The sequence below is a fragment of the Dipteris shenzhenensis genome, chromosome 16, assembly GCF_047967505.1.
Source record: "Dipteris shenzhenensis isolate YYH24624 ecotype China chromosome 16, Dip_SZ_1.0, whole genome shotgun sequence".
In the NCBI taxonomy this organism is placed as follows: domain Eukaryota; kingdom Viridiplantae; phylum Streptophyta; class Polypodiopsida; order Gleicheniales; family Dipteridaceae; genus Dipteris; species Dipteris shenzhenensis.
The window spans coordinates 24,139,533-24,160,049 of record NC_141611.1 but is presented as its reverse complement, the minus strand read 5'-3'; the positions used below and the strand labels follow the sequence as shown (position 1 = coordinate 24,160,049).

Here is a 20,517-nt window from a genome sequence, read left to right as displayed (position 1 = left end):
AAGACCAAGGATGCACAAGCATAAATTTTGGACTTTCAAGGGACTCACTAGATCACATATTGTTGAAAAGAGTGAAAAGAAAGGGCTGCCACATGGACAGCATGATGGCTATCATGTGAGCAGCACATATGAAGAGATACCTCGCAATGGAAGGGCTTCCTGAGGGGAAGATCTTGTAGAAGGAGATCCAAATGCTGTCCACATGGAGAAAGGACCCGATTACATAGGAGAAATAGGGCTACCACATGGTGATGACATCAATTGTAAGCAGGCCATATTGTGGTTGGTAGAGCAGTTCCATGGCGTGAAAGAGACCCTACAATGCGGTGTAGCAAAGGGGTAGAGGTGGAGACTATGGGGGGCCGGCCACCTAACCATTGATGTGCCTCTGGATGGGGCCCAATGAGGGCTACCCTTGGGGCCTAGCAGCAATTCAAGAGGGCCATCAAGGGCCCTTAAATAGGGCTACCTGCATAAAGTCGGTCAGGGGGGAACAGTACAAATCCCCCTACTGGTCGGCCAGTTTTGGAGGGCTCATCCTCTATTAAAGGGAGGGCCTTGTGCCCTCATAATATCATATTTGGAGCCTTTGAGGTGCAAAAAGGAGTAGCACCAGCACTATCAATTAGATCAGACTTCAATTAGATGCCTTAAGCACATTCACTTCTCATCTTTGAGATAGCTTATGCAACATTCCATATATAGATAACATAAGACATCATCCAAGCTATATCTCCACTCCTAATGCCCTATCAAAGAGGCTAAACACTCGTACAACAATCATAATACATTGGAGCTACACTATAATCCCATTGTTGTCAACTAACCTAAGGCTGGGACAATCATATAAATGGATCAGCCTCCCCACTCAATGTTGCTTCTTGTGTTGGTCTTTGCCCAGCCCTTGGGAACTATACATGGCCCCAATGGAGGCCTTTTCCCATCCCCATAGCCATCCTTAACTGTGGGCTGAGAGTTAACCTCAGGTCTATTTTCCAAAGAAGCTCGCTCTTAATGACCAGAAATTTGAAATTTTGCTACAAACACAAACAAGTGGGGTCGTGTATCACTCGCCCGAACTGTAACAATTTACCTACTATGCTTTGGAGTCCCATATATATTATAGAAACACACAAAAGACTCGTTTCCCTCCACAGTGGCTATAAGAAAATGATCGAATGAATACAAATAACCAACTAAGTCAAGTTTGAGTACTAGAATTTCAGACATATACCTAGATGAATCCAAGAACATTCCCAAACTCATTCTCTGAAAACACAACATAGTGCAATTTCAATCTGACAATAGTCACTCATAAGATTGAAAACCATAAACTCCATCCCCTAGCTAGCTATCAATCGATTGACTGTCCATCTAAGTAGATGGACCTGTGTATGATATCTATGGGACCAACTCCACTAGGCGGCTAAGGGGAGAGGAAAGCTCATCTGAAAATGGCTCAAGATTGGGTGAGAGCTAGCATCAACGAAGAAAATCAATGATACAATGCTAGTGTTACTCGAATTGTCTAGGTCTATCCTCCTACTCTATGGTCTTCATGATGTGGACCACTATCTAGCAAGTGCTGCATTCACTCAACCCCATGTCATAAAGAGAGGACATATCTCTATCCTCATGTGAGTAACCACCTGGTGTGAGGTCTATCGAATCATGCCCTTTGACTCTCTCCTCATTTGGTTCCCTATTCTTTCTCTCTCTCTCTCTCTCTCTCTATCTTTTCTCGCCACTCTACTAGTCCTTGCTTTTGTTCATCATCCCTTTTCCTTCCACCTTCTCTACAGAAGGAGGGACATGTGTTTATGAGGATGTGAGGCAAAAGGAGAGAGACTTACTGGTAAACAATACTCATCCATCCCACATACCTGAGTGTATGGTGGGAGTTTAAACTTTGGCATCCATTGAAATAGGCTTGGGATATAGCATTCAGAAATATAGCTTCCTGTTGGAACCGTTCATAACACTTTCATATTCTGCATATCCTGCAATTATTTGCATTGCACGAGACCACATTTTGAACTAGAAGCATGTCAAAGACTACATATTGACCAAGGTGCTCCAAAGAAAAGGATCTCTTTCCCACCCCTTCCTGATGATCTCAACATGTATTTCTCAGCCCTTTTCTATTGCTCCTACATTGCCACAAGCTTTCAAGCTTCAAGCAAATGTCACAGCATCTTTCTAGAAATTGTCCCATGCATTTCTCAACCCTTGTCTATGGCTCCTATGCTAGCATAAGCTTTCAAGATTTAAATAAATGTGACATCATCCAAAGAAACACCATCCATTTGCATCTGTTTGAAATAGCTTAGTGCTTTGTCACCAAGCCCACATTCAGGATACCCTATAATTAAGCTTGTCACATGCTTCTTTTGATGTTGCAAGCATGCCACATTTTGCATACATATTGACAAATGGGCATATCCCAAAATTAGTGCCCTCCAAAGACCACACTTTGAACTGGAATCTTATCAATCTCTTCCCTTATGTTTGCAAGGCAGCCACATTTGCCATACATGTCGACCAAAGTGTGCCAACAAATGGATCCCTTTCCAACCCTTCTTGCAATCTGACTATGTATTTCTCGGAGAATCTGATGGAGGTCACTATTGGTGAGGGAAAAACAAGCTTAGTCACATAAACTCTAGATTTGGAGGATCTTAGTTATTGAGGTAGCCAAGGCATAGGTCTGTGTATTTGTCTTTGTGTCTACTCTACCTTAGCTATTGAGGAATCCAAAGTGCAGTCTGAATATGGCTAGGGATGCTATTTGTTGGAATGGCCAACAATCAACTCTGCCGAAACCTTCACTAAGGCTCCATGCTTTATCCTTCATAGATTAAATCAAAGAGCTCCTAGAAGCAACCTGCCCAAACACAGTTTCATGCACTTATTTGATAATCAAACTGCCCAAAGGATTTCCTTGTCTACGTTGTGCAATACGTTGATGATGGAGGGGGTTGTCACTGTCCCCACTAAGCGACTACTTCCAAATGGAGTTGAACAATGACAAGCTATGCTTCCTATGCTGCCCTTTATTCTTGCTCGATTGCTATGGCCATGCTATCTTCGGCAAAAGGCATAAAGTGTGAGCTTGCATTTTCTTCATTAGCAGGTCTATACTCTTTGCAAAGAGTTTTCTTGACATTCCCATAAAGCATCCTCTGAACTTCGCATCAACTATGAGCAGAGTCACTTTGCAATATTTAATGTATACAAGGCAGTCTCCTGATTGGGTTGGAATCTTAACGCTTAGGAGGGGAGTGAATGCAGAGTCTTGATGTTCCAGTAGTGGGTTTCTTTTTGTCATTACCATGATTTCACCATTTTTTAGTACTCCTTTCCTCATCGAGGTTACCGAGATAGACTATGTAAGACAAGAATGACAAAATAGTTCATGCAGCAACAAGACAACAAAGAGTTCGGTGAGGCGCAGGGCAAGGGCAACTCAAGTGAGCTAAAGCATGACAAGAACATTACTCAGAAATCTATTATCCAGATATCCATGCTACTGATGCACACCCTCACTCTAAGAACTAAACAAGGATTTCCTCATTCAAGCTTTCAGGATAGCAATCATAATTCCTTGCAAAGCCAATCTAATTGTGCTCATCCAATGTATGTATATGACAAGGGTTTCTAGTTTGTAGCTCCTTAAGCACCTTCTTTGCAACCTTGGACCACTCACAATTCCTCCATACCTGCCAAAATATGATTTCGTATCCCTCAACAAATGGATCTCATCATACAAGCTTTCAAGAAGAGAGAAGCCTTCATTCCTCACAAGCCCACTCTTTTGGTGCCCATCTAACCTAGGTGTGGGAAAGCCCCCCCTCATTCCTAGCTTCTCTTCTGCAAGCTTGAAACCATACAAAGTCAACACACCATATAGCTCGCTGCACATATACCTAGAACAAGAACCACCCAAGATGTTGATATGGCATGTTAGCCATTTTAACACTAATACCTAAATGAAAATTAAATGCAAAGTTCTATATCCCAAACTCAAATTGCTACATGCTATATACAAAATACTGTGTGCAAAAATTCCTAAATGCAAAGTACCATGTGCAAAATGCAAAGTGCTATGTTCTATATCCCAAACTCAAATTGTTCATGCTATATGCAAAATACTAAGTGCAAAATGCAAAATGATATGAACCCCAAGAAGGGCACATTCCTTGGTCTTATAATTTTTGGAGAGGAAATGTGCCAACTCTCCCCCCACACAAATGTGTGGTTAAGTTTATTTGTTTATGTGTTGGATACAAAGTGCTATGTGCTAAATGCAAAAATACTAGTTAGTAAATTCTATGTGCTACATGCAAAATACTATGTACAAAACACAAAATCATACATTTCTAAAAACAAAGTACCATGTGCAAAAATGTAAAATGCTATGTTCTATATCCCAAACTCCAATTGCAACATGCTATATGAAAAATACTATGTGCAAAATGCAAAATGATATGAACCTAAGGAAGGGCACGTTCCTTGGTCTTATAATTTTTGGAGAGGAAATGTGCCAATTCTCCCCCCACACGAATGTGTGGTTAAGTTTATTTTTTATGTGTTGGATACAAAGCGCTATATGCTAAATGCAAAAATGCTAGTTGCTCAATGATAAGTGCTAATTCTCAATACAAAATGCTATGTACAAAATTCATAGTGCTATATCTTAAATTCAAATTGCTACATAAAAATAAAAAGTGATAAATGAAAATGCTATGTCCTAAATTCAAATAGCTACCAAAAAAATGCAAAAAAATATATGTTAATGCAAAAGGCAAAATGATATGAACCCAAGGAAGGGCACATTCCTTGGTCTTATAATTTCTAGAGAGAAGATGTGCCGACTCTCCCCCCACACAAATGTGTGGTTAAGTTTATTTGTTTATGCATTGGATACAAAGCGCTATATGCTAAATGCAAAAATGGTAGTTGCTCAATGATTAAGTACTAATTCTTAATGCAAAATACTTTGTACGAAATTCAAAGTGCTATATCTCAAATTCAAATTGCTACCATATATATAAAAAGTGATAAATGAAAATGCTATATCCCGAATTCAAATAGCTACCAAAAACATGCAAAAAAATAAATGTTAAACAGAAACTCCTATGTGCAAAAAGAAAGAGCTATTTACCATGTTCCAAATTCAAAATTCTATATACTACATTCAAATTCCTATATGCTATATTCCAATTGGTAAAAATATAAAGTGTTAACAACCTTGATATTCTGTTTGCAGATTGTTTGAATTGTTGAATTTCAAGTCATTTTTAACGCTTTGATCTACAATGGGAAAATAAAGTAGGTGCTTCTACTTTAACATATAATTTACTTTAAAAATATGAAAAGGTTGAGAGTGCTCTCAACGGAAGTAAGAATGGAAGAAGGAGAGAGAGAGACAGAGAGCCACACAAGTTTTGGTGGGTGCAGAACCACCCTAATCTTCTTTTTCATTCATTTATATATGTGTTTAAGTATTGTACATAACCGGGGTTAAGGCACAGTGACCTTTAACCCCCACAACCTCCCACTTAAAGGACAATGTGCCTTTAAGGGAGAATAACTAGTGAGCATACTATCCAATGCCCTGATACTAGTGCTCTGATACCAGTTGAGAGTGCTCTCAACGGAAGCAAGAATGGAAGAAGGAGAGAGAGAGACAGAGAGCCACACAAGTTTTGGTGGGTGCAGAACCACCCTAATCTTCTTTTTCATTCATTTATATATGTGTTTGAGTATTGTACATAACCGGGGTTAAGGCACAGTGACCTTTAACCCCCACAAAGGTCACTTATTGAAAGAAGAGAACATGCTTCCTACATTAGCATAGAAAACAAGAAAAGACGATTACAACCGAGTTTCTCTTCATGGCTATTCATCGATAATTTTATAAAAGAATGGAACCAAATTACTTCTCAATATATTTTGAAGATGCAATATTGTGTTTTTTGTGGTAAAATAGAATTTAACACAGGTTCTTTTACAAAGTTAAAATTAGTAATATTACTACTAGAATCAAGTATAACACCATATGACTTATCCAATATGTTCATAAGTTTGCATGTAGAAAATGGCCTAGGACATAGATAAAAAATGGCTTGTAAAGCATGCATAGATAGTCCATTCAGAAAGTTGTACTTGGTTCCCTATGATCTAGATTATTTACAGAATGTATTAGGTGCGGACATATTTCAAATACAAATGCTTTCTATAATCGATATATCCCTAAACGTTTCTAAAGGTATTACATCTTTAGCAATAGGTATACTACAAAGAAGATCGATGTTGGATAATCCACTAATATGTTGGATTCACCAACAAATATTTTGTACTAACTCAACAAACTTACTATCAACAACGAAACATGTTCTAGTGTTTAACTCTAGAACAAATCCCATATTTAAAAAATACTTGACAATGCATGAACAACCACATCCAAAACTAGGAGTAACTGTTCTTTCTTTAGAAGTTATTTCTGATATTCTTGAAAGACATTCTGCTTACTCACCAATCGATCTTATGGAAATTGCACATGAGGACAACTACTTGTCATTACTAGAACAAATTAACATGCTACCTACAACTCATCAATTAGAAAAAAAACATCGCAGGATGTCGACACAATTGTACTTCATGATTCAACAAGAATTATTGAGCATTAGCTCATAACATCTATGGAAGGTCTATCACAATATGACGAATTAACACTTGAGTATGCATTAGTCCCATTCCTCTATCCTTTCGGATATGGTGCTCATGATGGCAAGATGTTCTTCAATGTATATTTAAAAATGAGAATATCAACATTGTTCTCCGTGTTCACTCTTTACAAACCATACTTGTTATTGATTTACCAAATACGTCAATCTATTATAATAGCAAATTCTACTCAAACTATAGTATTACAAAGAGATATCCACCAACAAAGACAACAAGATCCAAGAATATCTGAACAAGAGATAATTAGACGTATTCATAAGTTTCAAATACCAAGCTCTATCCCTGGATCTCCTTCATGGCACTGTAGAAACTTAAAAGATCTAATGGCAATGGTTGACACATGGTGCCTTCCCAATATATTCCTTACACTTATTGCAGATGAGGTATCAACCACGAGATGGTGTGAAATCGATCAAATAGAAACCATTGCTAAATAATTCAATAAGAACTTCATCAGGAGAGATTGTCCAATTGAATGCGCAGTGCTCTTCCATGTTAGATTGCAACAATTCTTAGCAAGATATATTCTGTGTGATAAAGGACTACTAGGTAGAGTCAACCATCACATCATAAGATATGACGTACAAAATCGAGAATCTATGCATGCACGCATAATGCTATGGGTAGATGAACAAGACATAGAGATCGTAACAAACCAGATAGATGCATATATCCATTACATGAATGATTTTAATAAGTGGCGAGAGAATCCAATTCAAATAAAGCTTAACTATATGGTAAAGAGGAAACAAATCCACACATGTAGGCCAACATGCAATCTATTTGACTCAAGCACAAACCACAAATGCAAATATGGATTTCCATATCCTATACATTTAGAAACTAAACCTATTTTAGATCCTCTCACACAAAGATGGATCTACTTCCGTTCATCCCTAGAACATCATAATGTCGTTCCATACCATGCAGGAATATTACTCTTGTGGCAAACACATATGAATATTCAAAAAATAACCAACACAGGCCTATCATATTACCTTCTAAAATATGCTATGATAACCGAACCCATGGGACTTCCTATTTCAAACTATAGTAAAGTCATAGAATTGAAGGACTCTTAATTCATAGCATATATTACTCAATTTTTTCATTTTAAAAGCATTACTAATTTTTTCCAAAACTCAAAAAATATTTCATGTATGAACTATTATTTAAAAATGCTTTTAAATACGTCATGTTTTTAGTGATATATAACTCCATTTAAAACAAATCCAATAATAAGCACTTTTAAGTGTACTACATAAATTTTCATGTATTGTTACTCTTATAAAATATTGTAGTGTATTTCAAATATTTCTACTATTATAGTGCTCTTCTTGATATCATAATTAATTCTTCTCAAATCGCAAGTTTACATAAATCTATGTTCTAAATTAACTTTAAAAATTAAGTAAAAATGGAAAATATTATTCAACAATTTTTAGGAAGCACTAAATATATTCTAGTTCAATACAACTACCTGCCCGGATTTAGTTGGGACTTTTTGTCATCATCAAAAATGTTTTGAGGCTTTATATAGTGGAGTTTGTTTTAATTTCTCCCCTTGATATAGGATCTTAAATCCCTCTAGATACCTCATGATACATCTCAATATTGTCTCTTTTTTAATTATTCCTATGGTGGGATATGGCCTTTTTGTTAATATATACAAATATACGATATTCATTTATATGATTTTATGTTGAAGTTGGGAGTCCAATCCTGAGAGTTTATTTTGAATGACTTTTGAAGCGAAAGGATGAATTCATGAGTTGCTCCATCTATAGTCCAAAGCATATTACTTTCAATAAAATTTTAAGAAATAATTTGTAGGTTTTTCTCTATGATATGCAATAATGCCACATAGAGATATTGTATGCTTTCCTTTAAAATGATATACTTATTTTTTAATTCAGATTAGATACAATATTATCTCCACGTTTTTATATGATACCTTATTGGTACATTTTAGGAGTATCCTTTCGGTAGTGGCAGTGGAGACAATTTCAATTTTATTGTTACAAATTTGAGGTGTACTCTTACATGGTTATAATTATTTACCACATTGGTTAAACCATCATTGGGTTGTCTATTTCAAAATACAAGGGAAGTAATTCATGTATTCCTTGTTCGTGGCACCATTAACAGGAAAAATTCATAGAAAATTGTGTAAATGGCTATAGGCATCTTCATCATATACACCCTTGAAATTCTAGAACTTCACGTGGATAGGCTATGTTGCCTTTGTTTTAACATGCATCGACTTGGGATTCTCTAGTTGTAGCTGCACATCGATGACTGGGTCAGGGTCTATAGGGTCACGTGGTGATCTAGGCATCCTATTCATAACCCAAATTTGACAAGTGTGTGATTTTTTTGTCATGGTCATCCTATCCAACTACAGTAAGACATAATGCTTAGGTTGTAGGAGCTCAGTGACCCACTAGACTTGGGTAACTAATCATTCCATATTGACAACTGTCTTTGTGGCCATGGGTGCCATGTGCTCAGCCTAGTACTCGGGCACCACAATGCTAAGCAGTCATAGCTAGTTCCTCATGCCCCAATTAATCTTCCACATAGACTCACCTTCCACCAATCAGAGATAATATTTTAAAAATGCTATAAGATTATGGCTACCATGTGTTCAACCTAGTACTCAAGCACCGCAATGCTAAGCAGTCATAGCCACTTCCTCATGCTCCAATCAATCTTCCACATAGACTCACCTTCCACCAATCAAAGATAATATTATAGCATGTGGTCTGGTTGGTGAATTTTGTCCACATCTTGATTCTTGCTCCACCTCCATTGTAAAGGTAGGCCTTCTTTGGTTGGGATCTATCTCCAAGGCTCATCTAGCCTCAAAACTTGACTTACATCTTCCAAGCCAAAGGCCACACTCATGGCTCAGCTCTTGGTGAGAATCATTGGACGGCACAAATCCTGGCTCTTTGTGGATAAATTCTCAGAATCTCATGACACCATCTTGAGGACTCTCCCATGATGAGCCTCTTGGGATGTCTTGAATAAAGCTTAGGGACTAGCTTGCTCCTATTGTTAATTTAGTAGTCCAATGCCACCTCCTCATGCACATGGCCAAGCCTTCTCCATCCTTGAAATCACTACTATTACTTCCACTCACCACCATCAACTGTCTATCTCCCTTGTTCCAATTCCATTCCAGCTTTCATAGCCAAGTCTTTTTAAATTCTTCCACCTCAACATAGGTGTTCAGGAGAGAAGATGTATACCTTTAGCACCTTTTGAGTGTGTATTAGACATTGGACAAAGCTTGAAGAATCCTACAAGTTGTCTGGGTACACTCCTCTACCCAAACAACAATAGTCAACCAAGTCTTCAAACACTCCAAATCATCCCTGACACTTGCATGTATTATTTATAATAATATGCTATCCCAGCCAATTATTGTAAGTCATTGCCTAGTAGCATCAATTGATGCTCACAAGACTCAATCTCACTTCTTTCAACACATTAGTCCCTAGCATGATTGCCAATGTTTATGGTAATTTCTCCTCACCACTCCATTGACCAATGATTGTTGTTCTTGGATGCAAACTGTGCTTGGGTGGAAGATGCCCTCTAGGCTCTCTTTCACTCTGAGGTTTGCTTGGTGTGTGGAACCTACTTAGTGCTAGGGTGCAAGAGTCAGTTGTTGAGAGTTCTATCATGGGGATTTGTGTTGTGTGGGCAAAAACTTATGGAGATAGGGAAGGCAAGCATGAACAAAGAGAAGCACAAGCATTGTAGAAAATCAATAACAAGCCGAGTTACCAAGTACATGTACAATAAAGTAGGCCTTATCCTATTACAAATAGTGGGTTGCAATCCTTTGCAATGTGCTTATTCAACAACTAGAAACACACAAACTCTCACCTTGGCTTGAGGCACTATACTAATTAAAGAGATGGAGGCTGCACTCAGACTCAGATAAAAAGACCAAAGAGAGGGTGAGTCAAAAGCTCACTCTACATCAAACTCTTGACTTAAACATCTAGAACTCTAGACTAGTGAATTTTGGTGAATCTCCTTTTGAACCTAGGAACTCGTAAAACTGCTCCTAGGGATTGGCTCCATGGCATGTCCTATGTTGGATCTTCCTTGATTCTTGGGTTGTGCTATTCAACTTCTCATTGGTAGCTCCTAGTTGGCCCATGCCTAATTACTCAGATTTGACTCAAGTTGGTTAGGAAACTTGAGGCCAACAACTTGCAAGCTAAATCAATCCCTTGGATTGGATTAGCTTAGAGGCGCATGCTAATCCAATCCTCAAGATTGGATTTGTTGGAGATTGTAGGCTAACCAATCCCAAGGTTGAAATTTGCATGAGCTTGGAGGCTAATCCACGCTTGGGTATCATATTAGAATCATGACACCATAGAAGCTACAAGCTAATCCAGTCCTTGAGATCAGTCTATGAAATCTAATATCAAGTGTTGTATTTGCATGTAATTTTGGCAAATTCGATCTCGAGCATCAGATTTCCCTTAGACTTCATGAGAATTTGTTTGAACACAATTGCATCTTATGAATTTTGTGAAATTCCACCTAAACTCGATCAAGTTTCTTTGAAAACCTATACAAGTTTATCCTCAAGATTGATTTCATTTATGTTTTTGTGTATTTTTCTTTTCAATTTTCTCATTGGTATCTGATAGAATCTTTAGCCTCTTTTCCCATTTCCACAAAGTTGTTACATCAAGAAATAATTTCTTTTCCTTCAGAAAGGCCATTTTCTATTTGTTTGTAGTTTTGTTCTATTTTTACAATGGATTTAAATTTAATTGAAAATCTTCTCCTTGTCTTTGTGTAGACCATTGGAGTTAAATATTGTACATAAGACGGGGAGTGTTTCGAAAAGTGATTTCCTAAGGTCTTCCCTAAAGCCACACCTATCAAGGTTATAAAGGAAAGTAAGACCAAGCAAACTTCTCTAGTCTCCAAGTCCATGTTATTTGCTTCTGGTGGTCATCAAAGATGTATATTAACCATAAATTACCTTCACAATGACTTCTAGTAGCAGAGCAATATCGAGATGAAGACCCTCAAGCATAGTCAAACCATCCACCCATACCCACATCACAAATGCTTCCGGTGACTTTTTGGATACTAATATTTTACTCTTCTATTTGTCTAGGAGCTCCATTCTATGGGTGGATGAGAAGAACTATAAATGATGTGGCACGGTGAGGTCAATTACCTACAATGAAGATGAAAGTCCATCCATCACCTTCAAATTGTCTAGTGGGTGTCTAGCAAAGTTGTTTCTCCTCAAAAGTAGATTTTTTTTCTTGATAAAACTATGATTTTGATAGATTGAATCCCCTCTCTCTTATCAACGCATATTGGCTATCAACCTCATCAACAAGAAGGCTAAGGTGATCCAAGCATACAAGGGGGGGTGACCACCCCCACTAAATAGGACCAATTCCCTATCCAAATTGAATCCAATATCCCCATCATGTGAACCTGGATTTAAATCACTCTAATCAACCTACTGTCTAATCCTCAACCAAATTCCAATCTCCTACCTAAGCTTCTTAGTGTAGGTTGCATCTAGGGAATCAAAGATATTTAAATCTCCAAAGGAGGAGAAAAAGAGGCCACAACTAGGAAGTAGAAGGCTCAAACAAGGGAATAGCAGTGGCAAGCCTTGAACCCTCAAAGAAGAGACAAAAGCCAATGCCCCAACAATTGGATGTTACCTCATTGCCATCTTAGATGAGGAGCACGATGTAGGATCTCCTAGAATACAATACTCCTTGATAGCAAATTGATAGGAAAAGCATGTGGACATGATGACTATGGAGTTGAGGTGAAGAATCTTCACATGCCACTTGTTGACCCAAGGTTTTGGAAGGAGACAATTGGAAGTTAAAGAGCCACACCCACTGTATGTGGTAAATCTAAGAGTCAGAATGAAGATCAATCCTTTTGGATCCAGAAAGATCCCTTGTAGGCATCATTCATCTTGCAATAGGTGTGCATAGTCAATTATTTGCCTGATGCCAACTAGGACATGGGAGCAAGGTTCAACTCAGATAGTCATAAAGCACAGCTAGACTCTAGAGAGCCCCAACCCTCCTACAAGGATGAAGAGTCTAAGCTTGCATATCTTGAAGAGCCAATAGAACCTAAAGTGCTTGATCCCTTAACTAGGGGGCAACGCATGTTTTGGGGTAGACGATTGTTGCCATATTTAGCTAAAATCATCGAGACATCATCACCTAAAGAAGGAACATGTTTCTACTATCATGCTACCCTTTCTAGCAACGTGACTCGCTCAAAATTTTGTGTAAATTTTTCTCAAAGTTTTGCTATAATTTTCTCCCATAAATCATTGCCATTTTTGTTGAAATTTTGGCATGCCACTTTAAAAAAGGTTTGGTTCCTATTTTGTTCAACATTTCGGACCACAGGTGCATGGATTTTTTATGTAATCATTGCCACATTCTAGAGGGATTATTGCACTTGTTTCCTCCTTGGATTTCTTAGTTTAGCAAAAAAGAAGTCTATAGTTACTACCTCTAGCTGTAAAGCTAAGTATATGGTAGCTCTTACAACTATGATGGAATGTATCTGCTCCGGAAACTACTTGCAAGTCTTCACGTTGATCATTCGTCTCCCACCACTATCTACACTGACAATCGTAGTGCTTTAGCCACTACGCACAATCATGTGTTTCATGCACGTATTAAGCACATCAAGGTCCATTATTATTATATCTTAGAACAACTGTCAGTAGGAGACATTCTCATGTTATGTTTTGGCAGAAGACAATTCGGTAGATATCTTCACCAAAGCATTTCCATGACCTAGTTTGAAGCTGGCAAGCTTTACACTTGATTCCATTTTTATATGATAGTGTCACATTTGTAACAATGGCATAAATTCGAAGTATATTTGAGATGTTTCCAGAGTACTTCAGCCATGCCCTGGAGGGGCATTTGTTATACCTAGCCCTGATATAGCCTTGTAAGCCTAAGACAGTCTAGTTAAATTTTATTCCATTTGGGACAATTAGTCCAGTTAGTCAATATATAACTCTTAGGACTTTTAGTCCTACCCTAGTCCTAGACTAGCGTTAGTCATTATATTGCTTATACTTTCACTTCAATTCATTTTGCAGACTGCAGTCTGCATATCTTTTCGTACCTGTCATTGTCTCTAGTCTCCCTGCATCCAACATGTTTCTTCTCTTTCCATTTTCATATCAAAGCAGTGTCAGGATCAACGCTTGTGTCATTATGCTCTTTGAGTCTTTTGTCTTCTTCAATAAGCAATGCTACTATGTCTTCATAAGATGTATCTTTGCAAGCCAGATAACAGTTAGGACTTGAGAGAAAGGTGATCTCTTGAGGAGCATAGCAATCGTGTCACCATCTTCAACAACTCCTCCAAGGCTAGAGAGCGGCTGAGTGACAAACCCAATATATCCTAAATGTTCACTGAGATCACCACATTCATCCTTTTTTAAATCAAAAACTAGCTGTTGCTTTAAAAAGCACCTTTAAAGTGAAAGCTTTCTTTCCAAATAATCTCACCATTTTCTCCCATACCTCCTTTGCTGATTTTGTGAGATCTAAATGGTGTATCAAACTGTTAGCAAGGCTGAGACTGATTGAAGCTATTTCCCTGTCATTGCAACCCTACCAAAGCCAAATTTTTTCTACATTTCCTTCTGGCTTCTGGGTAACTCCTTTGACAAGTTCCACAGACCATTGTGCATGAGTAATAACTGCATCTTTGTTTGCAATGTTGGGAAGCTGATGCCCTTGAATCTGGCAATGGTGTGACTGCCTTTGCTTTGCTCCATAGCATCTGCTGAAAAGATGACAAGCTATATGTGCACGAATAGGACATTGTCTCATATGGGATGTGACCCTCTATGGTGACCTCATGTGCATAAGATGTATTTGGGGGAAAATAGCACATAGCAATAAAAATCAATCATGCACTAGGTAGCTAAATTTGTATCCACATGTGTCGTGCATGTTCTCCTTCATGTCTCAAGTGTGATTAAAAAAGGACAACTACACCCCTAGAGCCACATGTCCCAATTTTCACATCGTTGTCTGTGTAGCTCTCTAGGAAACCCCCTAGGTCAGACCAAAGGTGATAGTATGATTCGAAATAGCCATTTTCAATCTATCTTATGTCCTTGCCTCATGGGATTGACACCATCATGTGCTTTCTACATCTCTCTCTTCCCTTTTTGATTTCTCTTGTATGATTTCTTTGCCTCTCCTTGTATGTATCCCATTCCCCCCCTTAAGGTTGAGTGCCATCACTAGGACCATGGAGTCTCCCTTTAATGCTAAATTGCTTGCAACATCATGAGGTCATCATCCAGATATGTCCTAGTCCATTCATAGCTGCCCTCATACTCATCAAGGTGGATCTATTTGCCATAGTCCTAAATTTTACGACCATAGGCGTTAACAATGCATCAACCTTGCCCACTCTCTAGGCTACCTCAAAGGTGAGATTGACCCCCATCTCAGTGATCAATACTTTGGCATCTACCAATGCAGTATCTCCCATTGCTCAGTCTCTAGTGAGAACATTTAATGCTTTACTATTCCTTCTCTTATCCTCCTTTAGGGCATCAATGTGTAGAGGAGTATGAGCCTTCTACTAATGCTTGCTCAAACTAGCATGCTAGGCTGCCTATGTAACTATTTTAAAAGGTGCATCTCGTCCTATCATCTAATTAAAATTTAAACACTTATCTATAGTTCCACCATATCACACAAACTTTGCACTCCTTTGCCCAAAGTAGGTTTCTTAATATCAAAGGCACTTAATGCAAATATGACTAGTTAGATGACAACAATCACATCTTCCACTCCTTTCCAAAACATTCATGTGCTTGTAATAAGTGCTTTCACAGCTCTTTCTTTCTTTCTTTCTCTCGTCCTTCAATGAAGGTGGCCTAGAAATCTTGAGATTGTACATCCAATCTCTATTATAGCATCCTAATTTTGGAGAATTGGTTCCAAGTCCATTGAGTGTATAAAGAATTGATTATAGATAGGCCTTTTTAGTATTTACTTAGATTCGTACTTGTAAAACCATGACCTCATTGATGTGTCATTATGAATGCCAGTATTGTTAAGATTGGAATACAAGAATTTATACAATGTAACAAGGACCTATCCAAGGTCCCCACAAAGAATGAGGTACATGTGTTGGGTGATCTAGAGGGCCTTAGAGGCTTCTGTCATGGAGGGTAAAAAGGGGGAAAATAAGGATGGCTATTTTGGATGTTTTTCACATGGAAAAGCATATTTTGGATGTTTTTCCCTTGGTGCATGACATAAGGATCAAAGGGAAAGTGAGACATGCTATAAAGGAAATGCCGCATCAATGGTTCTCAAGAGTGTAGGAATCAACATCTTGAGCTCTAGAGCATGGACTGCTATTTCCCATGGTCCCACTCTATTTCCAGGGTATTTCCCCTCTATTTTCCATGGTGCATTTGCACAAGTATTTCCCTTCCATGACATAAGGCCCATGGACTAAGATATCTTAGTCATTTGGTGTTTTTCTCATTTACCGATGGGGAAAAAATGGAAAAATACCAAATGAGAAACTATCTTCGTCATTTTCCCGTTCGAGATCGATTTTTCGCTTTGAAGTTGTACTAAATTATTTGGGGCTTCTTCGACATGCATCAGGATTCACGATTCAGGGGCATGGATTCAGATGAATATCGAAGACTGAGTCTGAGGAAGCAAGGGTCGCGACTCGACATTGATCGACGTCACTCGAAGGATAAATGTAACTAGCTGCATTTGGGATAATCTTTCGGTGGAGGCGGCAATTTCTCGTGGCTTCCCTTGCCTTCTTTCACGATCCACGCCATCTCCATCCCCCAGGATGTGTGCATCTCGAAGTGGCAATGCATCACCCAAACCCCTGCAGCAGCCGCGGCAGAAATCATTAATCACACTAATAGCCCGTAGATTCCGAACTTACATTGAGAGAAATGTCACCGATCGATTGTCGTAACACTATCGTTTTAACTTGCTCATTTGATCACGCATGCAGCAGCTAATTCTGTAGTAAGAGCCGCCCACTAATCCTACCCAAACAAGGGTCTGCAATTTGAGTCTTAGATTTACCTGGATTATCCGTGAAGAATCGAATGGCCACCCATCCTCCTGCTGGAATCGCCACCGTGTTCATCGCCGGAGGATCCACCAGATTGAAGTTTTCAGGGTCTCTTCCCGCATCGTAGTTCCCCACTCCCAAACCCACTACATAGAAATTGTACCCGTGCAGGTGGAAGGGATGGCTCTCGAAGAACAAAGTGCGCGCGTTCTGAAGGACCAGCTGCACATTGGATTTGAAGTCCACCACTTCCACCTTTGTGCCAGACTGTGCGTGCAGGTTCGGCAGAGTGACCCCGGTATAATTGTATTGGACGAGTGGCACGCTGGGGAAGTCAGTTTGGTAATCATCTGAGCTGATTCCGGGCTTTCCAGCACTGTGCGTATTTTCATAGAATGCCTGAAAACAGAAATTCATGAATCAGCCGCTATAATTGGGCACTTGCCACTCCTTGAACGCGAACATTACATAGTCAAAATTGGTAGAGGTGAATAGAACGGTGTGCTCGCACAACAAACCTGTAAGATGGAGACTTCGGGATCGCGGAAGGTGATGTTGTTGATAGCCGTCGATACCTTCTCTCCCAAAGGGCCATGGCAAACTTGCCCATTGGGGCACTCTACCAAGGAATATCCGGCTGTGAAAAAGAAGCTCCGGTCGACTGTTTTAGGAACCGATGCGGGATGTCTTTCAGTGTTCAGGCTCCTCAGGCTCTTCACGTAATTCAACGCGTACCCACTGTCGTTAACGGCGGGAAACGTGGGAAATTTCATCTCCTCGGGCCGTTTGTGCTTCGCATCTTCGTAACGAAAACGGGCAGTTGCTGCAACCTTGGGGTATGGAACATAATCTGTTCGAGAAGGAGAGTACGTGGAAGCGCCCATGTAGTAGTCATCCACGTCTTGATTTGCGGTGACCAGTACGTCGGCCGTCTGCCCGGGTGCCAGAACAACCACATTGGTTGTGTAAGGCTTGGACAAGGAAGCATCCGTTTCCACCACGGTGAGTGTATGGCTAGCGATTTGGAAAAACAACTGGAAGTTCATGGCAGCGTTGATTATCCGAAGAAGATAAGTTTCTCCTTTCTTCACATGGAAGATCTCTGCATCTGCAGAAGAAGAAACAATATAAAATCAGACTAACGCGGAGCTCCAACTGAATTTTTTAACGCCAGGTTACATCAAGCAATCAAGCAGCTATGAAGCGACCCGTCTCTATATTAGGCTTCGTGATAGTAGAAATGCTTGCCTTTCTGGGAGCAATTGTAGAGCAGACCAGGTTGTCCGTTGATGGTTAGAGCATTCGACAAGTTGTAACCTCCGCCATCTGCTAAAGCGTATTGTTCAACATCCAAGACATCCATATTCCACCATTCCCCTGTACATCAAACGAGCGTGTTCGATGAGTATAGCAGGCTTTACACAATCTTCTCTCCTCTACAGACCATAGAATTCAATGGGGCGAATTCAATAAGTAAAATGAAGAAGCAGAATGTTCGTACCTAGAACAATTGGAAAATCCTTCCGTGGCTGTATTGGGAATGGATATGGTACACCGTGCTTGGGCAAGATTATGAAGGCGCCGTGCACAGTGGCTCTAAGCCAATTAAAATGTGCGTGCCAGAAGAGGGTGCCCATTTCTCGGACAACTGTGAAGTTATGGACGAAGGATTGTTGTGGACACAGAGGGCACTGTGTGATATAAGCAGGTCCATCTGACCAAACCGAGAACAGCTGCCTGACTCCATGCCTGCATTACACAGATTTCGAATCGCTCTCAGAGGGGCACCTCCAGAAAACTATTCATCATATCACGGCGTTAAAAACCAATGACAGCAAGCTGGCCTATGCAGGAGGAGCTGTACCAGTGTATTGTGAGGTTGTGCGCCACAAGGTTAGTCACTTTTACGAGGACACGATCACCCTGCCGAACATACACTTTGGGTCCTGGGAATTTCCCGTTGACTGCCACAAGTTGCTTGGTGTGGCACAGTCTGGTCACGTTGGTGTAGTGAATCTGACCGAAAAAAAGAAACATCAGGACCCGGACGCTATAAACAACCTAATCGTGTCGCATGCAGCGAGTTCTTTTTACCTTAAAATGAAGATGGTGGGTATTGGTTCCATCCTGGTTAACTATGGAACGTCCCGCAGAGGCCAAACCGAGAAGAGCTGCAAGGATGAGAGGCAATAAGGGATTGATAGAGAGATGGAGCGAAGTCGGGGAAGCCATACACTAGGAAAATGGGAGTCGGTGCGAGCGTTGAAGCTAATTTGAAATAGGGGAGGTGGACAGTTGGAACGATTGCAGTGGATTATCAGGGCACTGCTGGACGTATTTGGGCAATCAAGATTCAATAGGATGAAGTGATAAGTTTGCGTGAGAGGGTCGAAGCGGACGTAATAGATATAGGGCACAGTGTAGCCCAAAAAGTTACATGGCGCATCGGCGATGCCTTAGACCAGGTCAACAATACTAAGCCAGAACTTAGAAGAGAGAAGAGCCTCGAGAGCAGTTGGAAGTGCAAAGGCTCCGTAAGAATAGGACTACAGCATGATCGAGTCTATTTTGAAGTGGTGAATTGCTATACGAACTTCTTTGATTTGATGCGATGAAAGGTACTCACGTTAGTGTCTCCATAACAGGTAATCTGTCAGATCACATTTGCTTCTGGACGGTAGTTCTCCGGTTTCAAATTTTGCAGAACGTAGTTTTTGGCTTTCTTTCACAAGATTTTGGAAGTTTCTACAATGCCAGTGAACTACGTGAGAGTAATGAATTGAGATTGACGCATTCCAAAAAAGTTTTGATGGGGTCCAAGTCCAGAGTCCCGACTCGCTGTATATTATAACATATCTTCGTTGAGTTCGTTCAAACCGCTGCTCCTCGGCGAGTTGGTCAAATGGCGATCCATGCTTGCTTTTAAGTTTTAATACACATCGCCGATGATCGTTTGTAATATAATAATACTTAGCATGGACTAGCTTTTAATACGTATCGCGTTGTTCTAAACGATGATCGTTTATAATATAATTAGCTCTTTATACGTCCCGATCGCGAGTTGTAAGTTGAAGTAACTTCCAAGATCGCGAGTTGTAAGTTGAAGTAACTTCCAAAATCTTTACGGTAGGCAGCCTAAAGAGATGTTTTGGTTTTCTTCCACCTCCTTGACCCACATATTTGTAGATTGATTTTTACTAGGCGAGCACTAGAGGGTTCTATGGAATACTCTAACCCCATTAAACCATGTGGCACATCCTAAACCGTTAGATCAAGAGTGCCTTTATTAGCTACTATACTTAACAAGGGGACATATAGATAGAATTTTGTTTTTCTTTTTTGTGCTTTTCCCGTAGAAGGCATTTTTGGAGTACAATTTGAACGATTATGTAGTGCTAGAGTGACAAAAAGTATGTCTTTGGATGATTGTGGTCATGATCACCAGTTTGATAGACGATTTATGTTTTGTCGAGACAATAGAATGGATGAATACCAAAATGATGACCATTGTAGAGTCTACTTACCGGAACCATGGATTGTTGCTGGAATGATGAACAATTCACTTGTGGGTGGGCAGTATGATACTCAATGGAGTCGAGGAGTTCTAGCACTGGCATAGCCTCATCTCCG

The 20,517-nt window shown here is 39.7% G+C and overlaps 1 protein-coding gene across 1 annotated transcript; it reads right to left on the bottom strand.

Moving 5' to 3' along the window:
- Positions 1 to 16,427: 16,427 nt before the first annotated feature.
- LOC147892723 (laccase-4-like) lies at positions 16,428 to 19,119 on the bottom strand. The gene is made up of 7 exons (XM_087386776.1): positions 18,982 to 19,119; positions 18,752 to 18,903; positions 18,389 to 18,636; positions 18,136 to 18,264; positions 17,406 to 17,995; positions 16,899 to 17,286; positions 16,428 to 16,692 (listed from the first exon to the last, which is right to left on the bottom strand). The coding sequence occupies exons 1-7, from the start codon at positions 19,117 to 19,119 to the stop codon at positions 16,559 to 16,561; spliced, it is 1,779 nt and encodes a 592-aa protein (XP_087242902.1). The 3' UTR covers positions 16,428 to 16,558.
- Between the last annotated feature and the right edge of the window lie 1,398 nt (positions 19,120 to 20,517).

What these genes read in the sequence shown, in the direction of transcription:
- LOC147892723 (XM_087386776.1), bottom strand. Translation starts at nt 19,119, where the DNA reads ATGGCTTCCCCGACTTCGCTCCATCTCTCTATCAATCCCTTATTGCCT. An exon ending in CCCACCATCTTCATTTTAAG is followed by an intron (nt 18,904 to 18,981) that starts GTAAAAAGAACT and finishes TTTTTCGGTCAG; the next exon opens with ATTCACTACACCAACGTGAC. An exon ending in CACAACCTCACAATACACTG is followed by an intron (nt 18,637 to 18,751) that starts GTACAGCTCCTC and finishes TGTGTAATGCAG; the next exon opens with GCATGGAGTCAGGCAGCTGT.